We start from the raw sequence: 20,304 nt of genomic DNA on the forward strand, positions 1-20,304 counted from the left end.
CAGGAATTTAAGAAGGCTCGAGTGTGATCTCACCTCCAGCCTAGGGGTGGAAGGAAATGAGGTCTTGAAGTTTTGTGCTCTAGGGCTCTAGGTTTTCTCTTGAGAATGAGCATTTGGTGTTCCTTTTGGGCTTTGAAAATGATGAGTAAGAAGCCAAGAATAATGGAACGTGAGTAGCGTGAAGGACAGTTCCGCTGATCCTACGACAGTCTGGAGAAAGCCTGACTGATTTTTCTCTTCCTTGTGAGGAAATCAGAATGAAAGATCCTGGTGGGGTGGGGGCTTTCCCTAACACTTCCAAAGGCCTGGGAAATGCTCCCTGTCTCCTTGTCTCTGTTGTGTTGTCATATAGACTTAATGCCAGTTTGTTTAAGGACCACAAAGGGAATTAAAAGTCTCTAGGATAGCTATTTTTTATCTAAATAATCGATAATGGTTAAATACCTTTTGTGTCCATAGAAACGTTTTTAGAGTTGGTTTTTCTTTTTTGTTTTCAAGCCTGTGCCTAAGATTTGCATTTCTTTTAAGAATTAGAGAAGGCTGTTGCATAAATGAAATAATTCATAATGAAAACTGATCAGGAAAGAATGGTTAAGATGTCAGCTAAATGTCCTTCCTCCAAGGGGCTGGAGAGCTTGGCCCAGGCACCTCAGGCGTTGTGTTCAGCTTGGCAAACTGTTTTTCATATGTGAGAGGGTGCGAGGGAAGTGGTGCAAGAAACCAGCCAAACGCAGTTCCCACAGACCTGAGCTTCAACACTTTTGACTTCCCTTTCGTCATGGTGGGTTTTGATGGTGACTCAGCCATCTGTGGCTTTGGTTTAAGAAGCTTCTAGCTGGTTATTGGTCTGGAGGGCTTGCGTCTCTTATCTTTCTTGGTCCACAGCCATAAATGTCAATAACAATTCAGTGAAGGGGTATGTGTTTGTGTGTGTTCCCCCCGCTCCAATTTAATCCAAGTTGGGATGTGCATGTTCTGATTGATTTCTTCCCATCACTTTTTCTGATGCCATAGATAAATGGGAAGGGGCTTCTGGAACTTAGATTGCGTTGCTTCAGAAATCCTCTTCCTTCCTGCCGTGGCTAATTATCTGTCTGCTTCTCAGTTGCAGATCTGATCTCTTCTGAACACCTCACCGTGACTCCATCCCTGAGACTCTGAACCCAGCAGCCAGACGACTTTGTCCTTGGAATTTTGGGTGTCCTCTCTTCTTCCCTTTCCTTTCCCCCTTTTCCCTTCCCCCTCCTGAGAACTCCTGAAGACTGTAGGATTATCATGGAGTCCAGGGACATCTTAAGCAGCTCCCGGCAAAGGGGGAGCGAGTCGGAATTCCTGCCGGTCTCCTCAGCCAAGCCCCCAGCTGCTCCAGGCTGTGCAGGGGAACCTTTGCTCTCTGCTCCAGGAACTGGGAAGGGGATCCCAGTGGGTGGAGAACGCATGGAGCCAGAGGAGGAGGATGAACTGGGCTCAGGGCGTGATGTGGATTCCAACTCCAATGCAGACAGCGAGAAATGGGTAGCAGGAGACGGCCTGGAAGAACAGGAGTTTTCTATCAAGGAGGCAAACTTCACGGAGGGGAGTCTGAAGCTGAAGATTCAGACCACAAAACGGGCTAAGAAACCCCCAAAGAATTTGGAGAACTATATATGCCCACCTGAAATCAAGATCACCATCAAGCAGTCTGGGGACCAGAAAGTGTCCCGTGCTGGGAAAAATAGCAAAGCCACGAAGGAAGAGGAAAGAAGCCACTCCAAAAAGAAGGTAAGGAGCCCTGTTTCTTAGGGTTTTTTTGTTTGTTTGTTTTTGCCATTTTTATCCTCAACTTCTAAGGGTCTATTTTCTCATTACTTATTTATACTTAACATCACCGATAAATTCTGAAACTTTAAGTGAAACAACAACGAAACCAATTTTATCATAGGCTCATTGATACAAAGAAGAGTTTATTTCCTGTGGCATCTCATCAACATTATAAGGGAACAGTGTTGAACTCATTGACATTATTTGAGGACCTGCTATATTTCTGAACTACCGATTTCCTTGATGGTGTACTTAGGGCCTCTGATATCTTGGTATAGTGTCCAATTTATTATTAGATCTTCTACCCACCTGACCAACAGTAGCTGCTAGAATTATAATTCTGGAGTGTTCCTATTTATTGTGTAGCAGTCGATTGGCTGGGTCAGATCTGGCTAAGCTGTGATAACATTTTTGAGGTTTGACTTTTGCTTTGATCTTTGTTTCAGTTCTCATAGTTGAGAGTGGGATGTTGAAAATTTTTGGTCAATCAGAACAGTCAAGAAATTGGTATAATCTTTTGGTTTCAGTCCCTATTGTACATTTTTCTAACATAGGTGAGTCTCTCACTTGACTAAGGAAACGCAGTCTTTGTAGTAAGTGAGCCTCTTAGAGGGCTGAGAGATCATTATTCTGAAAGCCTGTGGTAAGCATTAGAACTGGAACTGGAGAAAGAAAAGGGACAGGCCACTGGCCTGAATCTCTGTCCACACATCATAGACTTTTAAGATTGGGTGGTCAGTGAACTTGGTTGGTTGTCATTTTCCTCCTTAACAAACGTGGATGTAGAAAAAAACCTCTCTAGATGACTGAGCATGTCATTTGGTTAAGAAAGAATAGGTCCAGGTTTCATTGTATTTATGTTGTATCACAGGGTTACAGTGACCTCGCCTCCTGGGAGGGGTTTGGTTCTCCTCTATGAGAGCAGAGGAGTGACTGCCACAGTCTAGAAAGTTTCTGTTTCTCGCAATCCTTGGGACTTGTGCGTAGCTATGAACAGAGCTCGCTTGTTGACCGAGTTCTTGGATTCTAGGTGGTAGGGGTTAATCGGAGTCTTTGTAACGCTTTCCCCCATATCTTATCGTTTATCTGGGCTTTAGCCATGATGGATTAACTAAATGGCACCTGTAAATGAACCTCTCGCCTTTATAGCCCATAGATAATCTGTAGTGTTTCTGTTGTCAGTGGTCTTTGAGCTTTGGAGTCATCGTTTTCAATGAAACTGCTAGAATCATTGTTCTTTCTATAGTGCAGGGCTTGTGTCCTTCCTCACGCTAGGGATTTTGGTCTGATGGGTTGCATGTCAAATCCAAAGACTTGGACTAGAAGAGACTTTCTAGGATGACCAATGCCTCCCAGTTGGCTCAGACTATCCTGATTGTAAAACCGAAAGCCCTGCGTCCAGGAGCCCCCTCAGTCCTGGGCAAGCCCGGACAATTAGTTGGTCCCCTGACTTGACTATTCATAACGCAAAGGAATCGTTAGAAATTGGTTTGTTTTTACACAACATAGAGGCAGTGCTTTCCCCTTCCCTCCCCATTACAACTTTGCTGTGCTTTCTGTGTCTCTGTCATAAAACTAAGGATTTTCTAGACGCATGTGGGAACTTTTGAGAATCTGGCAAGCAAATTCAACAGCTCACTTCAAGCTCCATGTAGAAACTGAAGCTTTGCATTGGAAGGGGGTCTCTTCAGCTTTGAAAATAAAGGAATATCTTTGTTTCTAGCCACTGAGATGGCCAGTTCTTTGTGTGTTGTTGGAGTTTTGTGTGGGTGGACGTCTTAAAAAGTGCAGCACCTGTTTTCCCCCATCCCCATCACTACCAGGATTGGAGAAGCCAAGGACAATTTTGGGTGTGCAAACCCAAATTCACTATTCTATAAAAACATCCTTGAAACAGGTGTTATTTCCCCTAAAACCATACGATTGCTCCCACATAGAGTCTTCTGCCTATTGGAATCCCCTAGAATAAAACTCTGGAATTAGTGATATGGGGATGATTTCAAAGCTGAAATGTGCAATGAACCTCTGTTCTCATATCTGAAATTCTCAGGCTGGTCATTCTCACCCAAAAAGCTGGATGCCCTTTGTGTGCTTTATTGGAAAGAGAGATAAAATTGCCTCCTTAAATATGCAACTTAATCAAATCGGTGATTCTAAGCCTCAGCAATTAAGGTGGCAGAAAGGAAAGGAAAAGGCTGAAATTCAGTGCATTACGGCTGATACTGTAATGGGAATATCTACAAAACAACCTAAAATGTTAGGAGCTTTCTTCATGTTGTACCTCTCCATCTTTCTTGTGTTTATTTACGCCTAGAGCTGTTATTTCCCAGAAATGAATGAAATGAATGAACTGATCAGTACTGAGTCATAATGACTTGATAGACATTAGGCGCTTTCTCTGATCTCTGTTAGATTAGCATGTTAACTTTGGTACTTTTCAAGTTCCTGTTGTGTTGCAGACAGGGAGTAAATAAAAGCTGAGGCTGAGGTGGAGAGGTGGAAACCTTGCCTGCCATTTGTATAGAAAAGTTAAGTGTCATGAACTTGTAGAATTTACTTTTCCCCTGTACGAATGGGAAGTACGTGATCAGTTATTTGGGGTAGGAGAAAGGGTTAGAATGGTATTTTCTAAGTGATAAGTCAATGTCTAACTAAAATCCAGGCTTCTGAGTCTTTTTTTTTATAAGGCAAGCTACTCATTGAAGAAGTATGCATGGAAAGGGTCCTGGGTCTGAAGTCCTCCGCTAGGAGCTAGGAAGGAGGCCCTGTGGAACTGGTCCTTGAGCTAGTGGACATGCCGACTTGGGAGTCCCCTGAACATATGTGCTGACTTAGAGCAGGGTCGGCAGATTATAATCCACGGGCCAAATCCAGCCTCCAGCCTGTTTGTGTCTAGCCCACAGGCAAAGAATGGTTGGGAAAAAAATCAAAAGGAGAATAATATTTTGTAACATGTGAAAATTACATGAAATTTAAATTTCGGTGTCCGTAACTACAGTTTTATTTTTTTGGAAAAGAGCCACATCCATTTGTTCACATTTTGTCTGTGATTGCTTTTGCACCGTAACAGTAGAGTCAAATGGTTGTGGCAGAGACTGTGTAGCCTACACAGCTTAAAATATTTACTGTCTGGCCCTTACCAGACCAAACAACAACAACAACAAAATAAGCGTTTCTTGACCCTTGACTTGGGGAAAGGACATGGAGTTTCAGGATATTTTGTTTCGTTGTTAATGTTTCAGCCTCCAGTTTTTTTCCCTTTTTTTTTTTTTTTTGCAGACCAATTAATTTTCTTCAAGTCATTGTTTGACAGCCTTAGGCAAAGACAGCTTATATTGGATCCCAAATGATTTTCTTTTTCATTGGTTTTTGTAAAAAGAATGCACCGTAGGATAATGATAGCATTCCTTACATATCACAGCGATGTCTCTGCTAGGTTAACTCCATTTCTATGTGCTCTACTGCCTTGGGGTGAAGGGATATATGTGTGGCATCCCCAAGAGCTTTATTCCAAATTTCAAATCTAGGACTAATCCTCCAATCAGAAGAGGCATTGCAGATGTTCAGGCAACACGGTCCCTCGGGTAGTAAGATGTTAGGAGGGACCTCACTGGCTCAAGGGTGCATGGATTCCTTTATCCAGGGTACTGGTCACCTTCCTTCCATATGAAATTAGGATGGCAACCGAGATGCTAGTTCGAAGAGGGTTTATGATGAATGGACCCTACATGAGGTGTAAGAACAGCGTTTGGTAAGAGACAGAGACTGAGAAGAGGGCTGAGAACTATTTCAGGGCCTCAGAACTGCCCTTTGGATGCCACTTGCTCTTTATCACGGCACCGGTATTGTTGCATCTTAGGGTTACTCAGGTAAGTCATGTAATAACTTAAGCTTCTTCTCGTTCCCTTCCAGACAGAGAACATAAGAGTGAGTCTCTAAAAGCAAGTGCAGGTATAACATGTGAGCATAAAATGTTCTAATAGTGACAGGTTTTTAAGAGGCTCTTAGCTGAGCAGAGCTTAGCAGCGCTACTCGTTTCTGAGGACTTTCCATGGAGTCAGGGACACCTGCCCAGGTTCAGCATCATGAGAAGGAGAGAGGAGTCCTAGATGAGCCCCGTACAGTGACCGAGGGTAGGAGATGTGGTGTGATAATCTTCACCACTTGGTTTTGTGACTTCAGACGTGAGTAGAACTTGCTGAAGCCCCCCTTTCTTCATCTGCCAAATGGATGATAATTTCCACATGCTATAACTCAATGGAAGATTTTAGGCAAAATAGGGAATTTACAGAGCACACACCATCCTAGTTTGATTTGTTGAACTATGTCGCAGAGTCTATACTAGCTGTTTCACATGGATTCACTTTCTCTATTTGTCCTTATAACAATCCTGTCAAGACAGGTATTATTTATTTACAGACGAGGACATTGAGGCTCAGTTGCTTCAAAAAAGCAAGAGCAGGAACAGGAACAGACAGGGTTGGCCTTTGAAGCCGATTCTCGTAGATTCCAAAGCTAATGCTATGTTCCCATCCCTGAGTGACCAGACAGACGCTAAAGGACGAAAGGACTAAAAGACGCTAAAGGCGCAGGTAAGGATCTAGGACGAGTGCATTTCTTTCCCACTTTCCCACTTCAGTTAGGGTGACAGGATCATAATCTGGCGTTTCATCCTTACTTCCAAGTGTCTGGGATGTTTGAGAGAAAATTCAAAGCCTCGTGATTTAAAATCCCATGATTTTCCTTTATTGTACTTAAGAATTTTTATTTGCCTTTGGCCAAAATACAACTCTGTTTCATTACTTTGGACTTAATTTTCCCCTTTCCTCAGCTTCAGCAGAGAAGCTATTCATCGTGTCTACCGTGGTCGCAGGAACACACTCAGGGTTCATTCTTAGCAACCTCACCTAGACCATCATCATCCATCTATGGCAAGACTCTCGCATTGTGTTCTGAGCACTCAGAGCCCTCTCTTAGGAAGTCTAATGGGTCACGTATTCACGTACTCGTTCTTTAAATAGCATCTGCTTTGTGCCAAACACACAAAGTATCAATAGGAAAAAAAAAAAAGGCTTTTTAGGTGATGTAGACGGGGAGCTAGGTTGCAGAGAGTGATGAATATCAAATAATTAAATGGGTTTGCCTTTAATTCTGTAGGTTATAGGCGTGCTCAGCAGGCCTTGAACTGGGGAAAGGAGATGCCCAGGGAACATAATGAAAGGGATGCAGGGCAGAGAGAATTAAAAGGGGAGAGATGAAAGGGGAGACTTTGGGTACCACCGTGGTCGTGGGGAGGACTGCACGAGGTTCTCCATTTTTCCTGTAGGGTGCTGAGAGGCACCCCATTCTGACTTGAGCCCCTGGGATTGCAGCAGTTTGCTGTATCAGCTAGGTGAGGAGGGGGCCATGGGAGGAGGTGTTGGGCAGGGGACGTAAGGTCGCTCCGATGGCCTGACATCTGGCTGCTGCGCCCATCATCTCCTCTTCCACTCTGGTCGCTGGCCCTGGGCACCCAGCAGAGAACTTTCTACCCTCCATGTTATTCAGGTGTCTTTCTGTCACCGCACTTGGCCCAGTACCTTCTCTGGTCACTTCCAGGTAGCTTGCCCTCCCTTTTTCTTTGGCTGCACATGTGGTGTTTTGAACTCCTGGGAGTATGAGCTGCTTCGTGCACAGCACCCTGAACCTGACTAGGAGAGCCAGGTCTCACTAGCATTTCTTCACAAGAAACTGAATTTCCCCTCTTTTTTAATTTTTATTTTCTCGCTACAGATTTATTTATTTTAATTTTTATTTTAGCAGCACATTCCTATTTGTTCATCCGAGTGCCTGGAAATTTTGTTTCTGATTGGTTTCTCTCTAGTTATCTTAGAGCTAAAGCTGCATGGTGGGTGGTAAATGAGCTTTTCCACAAAGTATGTCTCCATGGGGTAACAGGTAACATTTGACATCTGGAGCTGAAGGTGTGGGGGGACAGAACAGCAACCCTGGAGATGAGAGGCCTTTGCACTAGCTCTGCCAGTTACTAATGATTTTAACAAGGATGCTTCACCTCCCGAGGTCTCAGTTTCTGCCTGTTTAAAAAAAAAAAAAAAAAAAAAAAAAAAAAGACAAATATAGTTTTTGACCTCTGAAACCTTATTTCTGTTCTAAAAACTGGAAACTTTGAGAGCCATTCTGTAGAGAGGGCAAGTCTTTCTCTTTAAGAAAACTAGTTACTGTAAACATTTTTGACCTCTTTTTGGACGCACTGTTCTGTCATCAGATTGTTTCCTTTTACCCCAGTGTCAAAGGCTTGCAGTCATGGGAGCAAGTGTCAAGAGTTGAGCTTAAAAAGGGGGGTCTGAGGGATGGGTGAAAAAGTTGAAGGGATTAAGAAGTACAAATTGCCAGTTATAAAAATAATCATAGGGGTGTAAAGTACAGTATAGAGAATACAGTCAATAATATTGTAATAAGTACGTATGGTGTCAGATGGGTATTAGATTTATCCGGGTGATCACTTCATGTTATATAAATGTCTCATCACTACGTTGTACACCTGAAAAATATAATGCGATTAACGGTAATTGAAAAATAATTTTAAAAAATAGGTGCGATTTACCCAACTTACATTCCATGAGGATTCCATGAGGATATTCTGGGAGTGTTTGGTTCCCCTCTCCCTTCTTGCATGTTTCTTTTTTTCCCCCCTGTGTTTGGGATTCTCTGGGAGTTTAAAATGAGAATGCTAGCTTTTATTCCTCTTGGTTTGGGCATTCCCTCCGTAGTCAGTTTCAGTTTGGACTTCCCCAAGAAATATCCTTTGGTGAAATCCATCTCATTGACGATCAATTCAGTAGAATAATCAAGCAGGAAAACTGTTTTCGGTTTGGATGGAGAGTCATTCATTCTTTGAAGTGTTCAGACTCCAGGTGAGGAACAGGGGGCTCTGTTAGAAAGAGACTTTGCCCTGAGAGTGGATTTGAGCTCAGCTCTCTGGATTCCAGGACGGGGCTCTCTCTGCCTTTGGAAGAGGAGAACCTGCACTAGATCCTGGGTTCCCTATAACTTTAAACAAGGTACTTAACCTCTTGAAACTGTTTCCTGCTTGTATGAAAATCAGGTCACAGCACCACCTCCTTGTTTGTGGCGATGAAAGTGCCCGTGGGCACTGAGCACAGCACCTTGCTCTGTAGGTGTGACTCTTATTCCCGTCCTGCTTCCATCTCTTCCGGGCCACCGGCGGGACCTTCCTCAGTACAAGTGCAGCTTGGCACGGTGGTGACTGTCAGTGGTGCTGGGCGCCTGGGAGGCCTGGGCTGTCTCAGAAGCCATGTGTTCCTTTAGGCCAATCCTGCTTACCACTGCTTGTGGCTGTGTTGAATTGTGTTACTTAGGTGACAAAGCCAGTGTCGTATTTCTGATACCGGCATGAGTATCTACAACAGAGCATGTCACTCATGCTTTTGTGGGGTAGGGATTGCTATGGGGATTTATTTACCGATGGTTCAAAGATCCTTTATCTCTGTGGTCACTTATCTGCCAAACCAGGATGGCTGATGAGCTCTAAGTGTGACTCAAAATGAAAATTTAAAAGCAGCGTCATAAGAACTGGCAAGTGGCGTTCAGCGGGCACTGCCCTCCCCCTGCCCTCCATGCTTCCAGTATTGGCAGTCACCCTTTTCCATCATTACCATGCTACTACGGCTTCAAAAAGTCCTCTCATAGCTGCATCTCCACTTGACTTGCCCTTGCATTTCCTTTATGATTTTAATAAAAGGCAAGAGAAACAATCCCTTTTTGCCCTTCTGTACCATGTCCTTTGATTCTTCTGATTCCTGTATCTTTAAGTTAAAAATATCCCGCCTTCAAATCGCTGCAATGCAGGCTGGCCCAGGATGTCCCCCACCTGCCTTGCTTGTTCGTGAGACATGAGTGGCTTTGGTCCGGAAGTCATTGGGCCTGTGTAAGGAGAGCACAGAGATGAGACAGGGAGGTTCTTAGAGCCTTGGCCCCAGGCCTCGGTCCAGACTGCATAACATACAGGAAACAGCTTGAGGCATTGAAGACTTGTGTTGTCCGGGGGTTGTTTATTCATAACATGCTAAAAATTCATGTTATAATTTGCACACGCCAAACTGGTTTGGAGAAAGGGTTTCAACTTGGATGGTCCTCACAGTGAAACCAGATTTGGAAGGTGGTGTTCATGCCCTCGGTACCCCCACGGAGGAGGAACCAGTGGCCAGAGGGGAGGGCAGAAGTTCAGTAGAGCTAGCTCCCCAGGAGGTGTGCCGGCAGACACAGCATGCAAACCCCCAACCTGGACTCCCAGGCGTACCCAGTGTGCACAGGAGTCTGAATTGTGTGCTGGGTGGTGAGGCAGTGAGCCCTCTGTGCAAGCTGAGGACGCCGTCTGAACATGTCAGAACATAGACCACCAGAGCCCTGCATGGCAGCAGGTTTGGACTCCATCACTTCTAGGGCTCTGTCGGACTTTGCATTCTATTCACGTGCACCTGGCCCTATGAAGGCAAAGGCCTTTCTATATACCTTGCATGTGCGTTTCTCTCTGAAGACCCAAGTTGTTTTATTTTTTATTTTTTTTACTGCCTGTTCCTCTTTCCCCAGGCCAACTTCCCTCACCTCCCCACCAGCCTGTGACCTCACCAGGGGAAACAATGGAGGCCTTTATTTACTCTGAAAAGTCCAGGCAGTTCCCATCTTGGTGCCTGGCCCGTGAGGCTATTTGATAATCATCATTAGTATCAAATGTAGGTTGCTTCAGTGTGTTTTCTAGACCTTGTTTATTGTGTTTTTCCCCAGATCCTCTTCTTTGCCTCCTACATGTTTCTAGCCAGTTTCACAGTACGGGGAATTAGAGGTGGGGGAGGGGGGTGGAGAATCTCGGAGGGAAACAGATAGCAGCTCTGTCCCTCAAGGTGGGCCACCATCCCTTGCCAATAAGAAGTCATTCCCTGCAAGTATGAATTTGCTCAGGACTGTCGGGAGCCTTTTTTGCTGGGCCAGTTAGTTCATTTGCTTAGTGCTGTGAACTAGAACACTGCTCAGGAGTTGAGCCATTTTTTTTATGACAGACAGTACTCCTGGAGAACCAACCTAAAGGTGTTGCTTCTCATGATAAATCATGGGTGTCGCCTCAGGGAATCTATTTGTAGGGTATAATGGAAGCTCCATGATTTCTCCGTCCTTGTCCTTTTTGGAGAGCAAAAGGTGACAACTGATCGATTGGGATGTGCGTCTCTTCTTTGAACCATCAGGCTCCTAAACTTCCCAGTCTTTCGACTGGATTGCTGCCGTTGAATAAATGACAGGTCAGTGTTATGCTGGGCTTCAGGTTCTGTTGGGTCATGAAAGAAGCCGAAATTGGGAGAGTCAGAAAGGGTCGGATAGCTAAGGGTTCAATCCATTGAGGACACAAACTGGAATCTGGCACCAGGTCAGCAGGCAGGGGAAGGGTGACCACAGAAGCTGTGGGTCCACAGTTGGTTCTCACTTCCATTCCAGAATCATGGACTTCGCTGAGAGGCAGGAGAGCCTTTGAAGATTTCCATTTCAGCATCTCTCCTAAACAAAGAATAGACACCTTCCCAAATCCTTCATGGACAGTTATTTGGCTGTTGCTCAATAGCCCTCAGGGTGGGGACTCACCACTTCTTGAGGCAGCCCTGGTTTTGGTGCAGCTCTTTCTTTTGTTGCACTGAAAGCATCCTTTTAAAGCCTAAATATTTCCAGTTCCTGAAAACGTTCCTTGGATTCTATAGTTTGCTGATGCCAAACCACCTGGGTTTCTGTGCTCAGAGTACTCGTTTGTCAGTCTCTCCTAAAGGTGTAGGTGGGGAGGGCTCACAGAGCAAAGTGCAGTGCTGGAAGGTGATCTGACCCTGCACAGCACCAGGGCATTGTGGCCTCCTCTGCTCTAAGCACAATGCCTTTATTGACATGACCCTGGGCTGTAGCAGCTCTCTGGCAGCTTCATCACTGTTGGTGTACATTGAACTCAAGGTCAAGGAAACTCTCCAACTTAGTGTTGCCTTGTGCTACTTTCCTGGTCCAAATCATCACTTCCTACATACATTGGATTCTTTGGCCAAAATACAAGTGTCTACCTTCTCTTTGTGATCATCTCTGTGTGCACACTTCTAGGCAGAGACCTGCATCACATGTTAGCCAGATGGTCTGATTTGGGTCTGTGGACGACACAGAAGGCACAGCAGTAAGGCACTTTGGATGTAGACGGTCATCTCACTCAGACTTCTCTCCTGTGCCTTGTTTTAGTGGGGCCTCTCTTGATGGCAGCTCACCACCATCTGTGAACCTGGTGTTCCATTTAAATATCGGTCTTCTTGGATCGAACAGAAGAGGTTGTTAAAAGTTTGGGGTCAGAGATAAAGTACATTCTTCTCAGTTATGGTGGACGCTTTCTGAGGACAGGAGTTATATCTCTTAATGTAATAGCCCCTTCTTTTGTTTCCCCAGCTTGGATGTTCAACAAGTTCCTGTTAGCTCTGTGCCAGTGAAGATAGTTCTATGGAAAACTCTATTCTCCATCGAAACAGCTTCTGCCGAGTGAGCCCTGTGTATTTCACATGGCTTCCTTAGAAACATCTGAAAGCTTTCATCACGCTGCCTTTTTCTGTGCGCCCATGCAGACAGACCATAGCAGAGCAGATGCATCTAAATTCTACACGAATCTGCAGAGGTGTATGGTGTGTGGAGTACAAGTGCTGCGTGGGGCATAGAAAGATCTTATTAGGAAGAATTGATCTCAGGGCATTTAGGGAAAAACCCGGGGCAGTAAATAAACTGTCAAAACGAGTCCACATAGTGCAGAGTGTGGAAAATTGTTAGTAAGCCTCCCATCTGCCCAGCACCTTTATAAAGGATTCACATCTGCCCGATTGTTGCCTCTTTCTGGCTTGTTTTTAGGATAGTTCAGTGAAGTAGCAGTTATTCCTCCCTGTTTTATAGACTGAGGAAGAGACTTGGACAGTTTTTAGATGGCTTGCCCTCAGGTTATAACTAGTGACCAGGGAAGAAGGGAAGGGAGACTCAAACTCTCATCCAACCCCGGGGCCTCCTGGTTTCCAGCAGGAAGGCTTTCTCCCGGAAGCCATCATTGAATGCACTCTAGCTGGTCTTGCTGGCACGCCGTTGAGTCCTGTGCAGCTCACCTGATTGTACCTGCTGCGAGCCCCTGGCCTACGCTGTGGGTGCACCTGGGTGTTGTAACTTCTTCCAGGAGGCCCACAGGCATTCCCTGCTGGAGAGCACTCAGAAGGATGCAATGGCAGTGAGGCCTGGTAAGGGGTGATGGCTGGCAGCTCAGCAGAGGGCTCCGGGATAATAGGCTCACTGTGATTTAATTTAGATGCTGTTGACAGGGTATTCTGAAGCATCCCAGTTCAGACTGAAAATGTGGGATTCAGCGAAGGAACCCCGCAAAACAAGATTCCATGAGCATTGTCTGGCCTGAGACTTGAGGAAAGGGTAGTGACCCTCATGGGGGGTCCTGGGTCTGAGACCCCATTCTGCTTTTAACCAGTGAATCTCTGTTTGCTCATATTTAACAAGGGATTAATCCTGTCTCTCTTCCTTCCACATTACTTTGAAGATAATCTGAGCACATAGTTGGAAAGTTGTTCTGAAATGTTAAAAGTGCAGTGGAAATATAAGGTGCCCTTCTGTAGAATTCCCCTATAGTAGATTCCTGATAAACTACAGTCTCTAATTAAACTTTTCCATTGCTTCCTCCAATATCCCCTCATTCCCTGGCCTCTCTCTTCGCCTGCTTTGAATAAAGCCCCCAGACTTGGCTGGACGAACAGCAGCTGTGGGTTGGAAGCGGTCAGCAGCCTAGTCCAGATACCCGCCACATGGTGTCATTGCCCTTTGTGAAATTCTGGGGTGAGAGGTCAGCCCTCTGTGCCCATCTTTGTCACTTCTCAGTCAGCTGTATCCTGGTGGCAGTTGTGTTATCCTGACATCCTTTCCCTACCCCCTCCACCCCCACCCCTTCTCATGGAGCCCAGGAAAAAACCATCTGCTGAGTTGGCTTTCAGAAGATTTTTTTTTTTTTTTTTTTTTTTTAAATACCAATTTCCCTTTGTTCCGAGGCAACCTCCAATCAGAGCTGGGGTCTGCGGGGTTTGGCGAAAGGCTGGTATTGTGTTTCCTGCTCCCGGAGGAAAGGTTGTCCACTTGCTTTTCTTTTTGATTCGATTCCCTGCCATTCTGCAGGAGAGTCAGAGGTTGCAGCTGCCGCTGTCAGCTGTAAATGGGGGACCCCCTTGTTTAAGAACCTACATGTTAATCCTTTGGCAGGGGGAGAAAAAAACAAAACAAAACAAAAACAACACAGAGAAAACAATTCAAACCATCACTAACAAAAGTCTTTCTTCCTGTTTTCATCTCATCTTCTAAGTCACACAAGATCCTACGGGTTGCTTAAGCTCAGGCCTTGCTTGTCCTTGGAGGTTTTTAGGAAGAGTCTTGGTGTCCAGCCTCTTGTGTTTCTTGATTTCCTGCTGAAGAATATGAACTGCAAATCAGAAACATAGGAGAGTCATTCTTTTATGGAAAATTTGAATCACAGAGGAAGGCAACTGGCTGGGCAGACTGCTTTTCTGGGCAGAACAACGGCCATCATTTTGGTACTTAGAGTAGCTGAGAACTTTGCTGAGCACTTGACAACTATTGTCTCTAAACCCTCCCCCCCGCCCCAACCACAATGGAGACGTTATTATCCCTGTTTTATAAAATGCATACAGTGAGGTGCAGAGACCTCCAGTTCTCATCTTGGGTCTCACAGTCAGGAAGCTGTGACCCCAGCGTGCCCACCCTCCGAGCACCGAGGCAGCTGGCTGGTAGCTCCTCACACACGGCCCAGGTGGGCTGCACTTCGGGTCGGAGCCAGAGAGCCTCACCTTCAGAGCCTGCCTTCCAGAAGAACGTGGGTCAGGTGCTTTCTTGAGGCTTCCATTCCTGTGTCTGTAAAACTGGAACCACGGTAGCCAGATGCCAGGGAATCCAGAGAGACAGGTGGTCAACTCTTGTGAACGCTTTGTAAGCTCAACAGTTTCTCTTTTGCTTCCTCTTGAGGATATAGAATTTTCCTAGATAACTTAAAATGTGTGTGTACTGTTTCCAATATTTTCAAATACATTGTAGGTTCCTATTAACGTGGATTATTAAAAAATGTAGTGACTTCACTGAGCAGTCTACCCAGCTTTCTCCTGAAACTACCTAATAACGTCCTTGTTCAGCATCTGACTATATGAAATGAGGTTATTTTAACCAAGGGTCTCTCCTTTCATTCACTTTCTCATGCAATCTGGGTGTGAAAAATAATCTTGCCTGAGGCAATTAAAGAGAGTTAGGACATAGTACATAGATGCAGGGCAGTAGGTGAGGGAGGTTGTAAGTCCAGAGACTGGTGGCAGCAGCTCCAGGGCAGACAGTGCGCCTGGGGTCAGGAAGAATGGCCTCTGTGTTCAGCACTGCCAGCTGACTCAGGCTCACCTTGGGTTAGCCGGGGACCCTCTGTAGAGCTTGCTTTCACCGAAGCTGCAGAAGCCAGAGATAGAAGAGCAGGAGGAGCAGAAGGAAGTAGGAAAGGGGAAATGTTGACTTCAGAACAGTGGGCTCTCCTGGACCTGACAAGGATGTCCTAACAAAGCGAGAGTCACAGAGCTAAGCTGAGTGGAACTTGGGTGCCTCTGCTGCTGCTAATTTTCCCACTGAAAGTGCTCCTTTTCTTCTGCATCATTACTCTGGTACTCATTCAATTATGCATTCATCTAATCAGAGGTATTTTCTTCAATAACTGTGTATCGCATGCCTTGCACTCGCATGGAGATAAAACTGGGCATTGTTCCTTGATGCGGTCGTCTCACTTGCAAGCTCTGTCAAAGTAGGAACTGAGACAGAAATGCTTCTCCCTAGCACCTCAACTAGGAAGAAGGATGTCAGAATTCTCAAAAAAAAAAAAATTGTTGTAGTTGACGAGTTGATTTGATTGAGTGATAGGGACAGCCCGTGACTAATTAATTAAGAAGCAAGACAAGACACACCTTGAAGCAGAACAAGATGAGAGGTGAGTTGAAGTCGTCCATCCTGGTAGGCACATATAGCTTTATGGTACTGATGTATTTAACCGATGGGATGCCCTTGAGATTGCCATCATAGAAAGACGAAGAGAGACTAGCAAGGTTGGCTGGAAATCTGAAAAATCATGTCACACGGGTTTTGGCAGAAGGAGCAGAATCCAGGAAAAGTAGTGGAGATAGAAGTGGAAAGGCCTGGTGTTTTGGGGCAAATCAGGTGCAAGGGTGAAGACCATGTGTGAGCTGGCCACTCCAAGGGGAGGAAAGAAGGGACAGCATGTGAGAGAAAAGGGGTGTCGGGGTGGAGGGTCAGGAAATCACATGTGCTTATGGACTAAGCATTTTAAGGTCTGGGGATAGGGCTGCCTTTGAAAGGCTCCATCAGTCCCGGTGACCTTTCCAGAGGAGGAATGGAGCAACTGGTGAAAACAATGGGTACTCCTGGAGAAGCTTGGCCTGTGGTCCTGGACACTCTCAAAAAGGCTGATTGCTCCAACCCAGGTACTGGCATCTTTCAACTGGCATGGAGGCCACTGCTGATTCCACTTAGGGGCAGCTGTACAGGTGGTCTTGGAGAGGGGCTGCCGCAGGCTGGGCCAGCTGTGCCCTCTCCCCCTCCAGGGAGGAGCAGGTGCTGGACTTCTGGATGCCTGGCTTTCCTTCTGGCTTCATTCCCAAATGACAGCTGACCTTTGCTCCCGGCTTAAGGCCTACAGCAGATTCCTCTCTGTCTGGGCCTGACTGCGGGAGCGGCGGTGGCTGCTTCTGCTCATTTCATTTAACACAGGGAGATAATTGCTGGTCCATGGAGCTTCTCTTTCTCAGAAGAGTACAGCCCGGCTGTGGGGGTTCAGCCGGTAGGCAGTGGAAGCAAAGAGCTGGAGGGGAGGGTGGATATTTGAGGAGATGGTCCAAGTCAAATCTAGAGAGCATCAGAGAGGGGCCTGCAGGCTCGGATGTCCTTCTGTCATCATGTTTCTCTGAGGAGTTCTGCCTAAGAAGATGGTGCGGTTTAGAGTTAGAAGGTGGTGCACGTTAGAGTTCAGTGTTATGTGCACAAACATATATGTGTGTGCGTGTACAACCTCTGGGGAGATAGATATTGTACATGATGAGATAGACCCTAGCTCAGGAAAGAAGAGATGTAGTCTCTGCCCCTCACCACCTGTGTTTCCTCACCTGCCTCTTGTCCTTAGGGGTCCCATCTGGAAATGAAGGCAATGAAGCAGGAGATCCCAAAGTCTTATCCAGCTCTGATATTCTAGGAAATCTCCGTATAAATACTGATTGATATATCTAGGTACTTACACATGTGTGACTAGGGAGACCCATTAATATAGAGACATGATTTTATCTTATCATCAATATAATCATGTGCATATTATTTTGTGATTAGCTGCGTATAAGTATAAAATAAATATTTGCTGGAGAAAAAAGTAGATATACTCAGCCCCATGTAATATGAACGATGAGTAGGACGAAAAAGAAGGAAAATCACATGAGCACCTGGGCAGGTGAAAAGAATGTACAGCCATTCCCCTTGATTTATAAGAACTTAGTCTGGCCTCTGAAGAAACCTCCAGTTTCCAGTCTTGTCAGGGAAGTGAGGTCCCAGTATGATGCTTATGTTGTGCCAGATACTGGGGTATGTGAAGAGGCCAGGGAGAGATGGAGGAAGAGGGAAGGCTTGAATGGGCCTTAAAGAAAATGTAGGATTTAGGCAGAAAGGAAAAGTGGCCAGGGGCATGGCTTGAGCCATTGTTCAGGGGGCAGAGTGCCTACCGTGGACCTCAGACCCATTGGTTGGCCTGCAGGGTTTACTTGGAAAGTCTGGAGTACGAGGAAGCCTTGGTGGGGCAGATTAGAGAGATCTGACTTTTTCCTGAGTGTGACAAGAAAGAAATGTAAACTGCTACTCCCACACTGGGGAGAAGAGAATAGGGAGTGTGCAGAGAGCTGCTTTAGCGAATGATAATACTGCCAGCATTGGAGAGAAGAGAGCCCCGTGCACTTGAATAGAGGTGGGCTGCAGTACCCAGTGAGGAGAATAAGTGCCCTTAGGTTTTGCTATCACCCTCAAGAGGCCGAGAGAGCTTTCGGGCAGGTGAAAAGGAGCGGCCTCTAGCATTTTGATTCCTGCGACTTAGAGAAACTCAGTCATTTTCTTAAGAATTCATTGATTCATTTTCTTAAGAATCGTAAGTGTCCTACTGACACTTATGAAAAGCGAACTGGAAAGTGCCTGGAGTGAAGAAGAGATTAAGGGGTACACAAATGTCCCAACTCCAGCCTTTTGCCTTGAAGGTTTTCTTTCCACTCGTAATGCCTGGTGCAGGAATGCCAGAAGGAAGTTCATCAAACCCATCTGCTTTTTCCCATCATCAACCCAAGGTTTACTCCCTGTATTTCAGGGTTGTTGCCCATGACGTGAGGAGCTTGGATTTCGTCTGGTATGTTCACTGTCTGTTTCCAGGCTCTGGTTTTCTGCCCTGCTTTGCCACCCATTCCTCTACTGCTGAGGTCTCCAGCTCAGCACGGGTCTCAATAAATCTCTTCTTTTCTACTTCTCTGCATAAGGCTTTCAAGGGAAATGGGAGGAAAGCCTGCATAGATTTGCTTCCACCATCATCTCCTCTCAAGTGTTTTTTTAAACCCTTTTCAAAGTAACCTGTCCATCCACGGTGTGGAGGAACAAGTTGCCCTCTTTCTGTGTTCGAAAGTAACAAAAAATGCATATGGCCATGATAGGCAACTTCCCCCACCCTGCGAAGGTGGGGAAACAGAGCAGTGGTGTGAAAGAACGAATTAGTTATGGCAAATCTTGTTAGTGTCCATTGTAAGTAGAGAAGCTAAGCCATCTGTGGCCACTTGCAAAAGTGTTCCTTGTTTGTTCAGGCTCCCCACCGAAGCAAATCTTTGTGGCTTCTGATAATTTTCATGCTGTCACTTGTTTGCCAACTGGAGGGTGTCTGGACATGTGTATGTGAGAGGGCATCTGTGTGGACACGTATGTGTGCTGAAAAGAGCCCAGTGTTGGTATGCCATTGAAATAGATATCTGGGGGTGGGTTGCAGCTTAGACTGGGCTCTGGGCTTCCGAGGGGAGGGAGGGATCCTGGGAGATCTTGTTTATATTAGTTTGGGACATTCCTAGGCAACATCTCCAGTTGTCTTCTCGTGCTTCTGTCCCTTACCGCTCCCCAGAGTCCCGTGCTGTCCTCTCCCATCTTTGCCTCAGCTTCTAAGTTGTATTGGTGGTGTGCGTTCTGCAAGAGGCAGAACCTGTTTAGAGCAGCTTGCATCCTAGTTATAAGCTAAGAGAGGTGTCTTAGGGTTGTGTGTGCCCCCAGCATGACTAAATTGTTCTGTGTCAAAGATACAGCCGTTTCACCTCCATTTGTTCTGCAAGTCTTTGCAGTGGGCCTGCTGCAGACAGGTGGTACTCTAGGTGCTGCTGGGGGATCTAAAGGCTGCATGACCCCCAGTCCCCATGTCTTCAGGGAGTTTCCATGGAGTAGAAGGGATCCATGATGAGCAGCACATGCCTTGTGGGTAGGATGAACAAAGGCCTGGAGGTCTTGAATGGAAGGATTGCTCACTGTGGTCCAGTGGCCACTGAAGGCTTTGTGCTAAGGGCATGTGACAGACAGAAGACTGGGTAGGTTGTATGGCCAGGAGGGCTTTCATGTCAGGATGTCCAGGCTGGACAAAGAAAATGGTAAATGCAAATCTATACAAAGTAAACAGCAAAATGCTCTTGCTTATCATCACAATAGCCTATGGCTAGGGTCATGTAATTCTGGGACAAAAGTTGGATAAGATTCTGGGACAAAAGTTGGAGTCCTTCTGTGTTTATTTCTAACAGCATCGATAATTTATTCTCTCCATGACTTTGACAACTTACCTGGCCACACTGCACCTTAATTTCCCCTTTGACAAAAGGGCATTATGCTTTTTCCTTCTCCTTCTCTTCCTCTCACTTTCCTTTACACTAGGCAAACTCTGGCTAAAAGAAAGTTGGTGCTTTCAACTCTTTAGAAGACCTCTTTTTATACTTGAGGGCGGCATTCTCCCTAGCTGTCTGAGCGGGTCAGATTGCTTTCCATTGCTTGATGGGTACACACAAAGAATATGAAAGCTGAAAGGCACCTTGGAGATCAGGAGAGCAATCTCCCCTTTACAGGTGAAGAAGCAGAGTCCAGATCAGTGATGGCTCATGATTTGTCCAAGATCACATGGCCTATCAGTGACAGCCTGGAGAAAAACCACCCTTTCTAGTCATCATAATGCTGGGAGCTAAAAAAGAGACACGATGTTCAGTTGCTGCCAGTCATTGCCGTTGCTTATTTGCTTGGCCCATCGTCTTACAGTTTGGCACTTCTCTCTTGAACCCACCTGAA

General features: G+C 45.7%; 1 protein-coding gene across 5 annotated transcripts in view; it reads left to right on the top strand.

Moving 5' to 3' along the window:
• SETBP1 (SET binding protein 1) overlaps positions 1–20,304 on the top strand; it is a 345,415-nt gene that overhangs the window by 19,162 nt on the left and 305,949 nt on the right. For 4 of the 5 annotated variants that reach the window (XM_033087216.1, XM_033087217.1, XM_033087218.1 and 1 more), the window contains exon 2: positions 1,106–1,761. In XM_033087216.1, the coding sequence (XP_032943107.1) occupies positions 1,276–1,761 (486 nt within the window). In that variant the 5' untranslated portion in view covers positions 1,106–1,275. Of the gene's footprint in view, positions 1–900; positions 917–1,105; positions 1,762–20,304 lie in introns of those variants that run through there. The other variant, XM_033087220.1, reaches the window with a different exon arrangement.

This window comes from Rhinolophus ferrumequinum, chromosome 19, assembly GCF_004115265.2.
Source record: "Rhinolophus ferrumequinum isolate MPI-CBG mRhiFer1 chromosome 19, mRhiFer1_v1.p, whole genome shotgun sequence".
Taxonomy (NCBI): Eukaryota; Metazoa; Chordata; class Mammalia; order Chiroptera; family Rhinolophidae; genus Rhinolophus; species Rhinolophus ferrumequinum.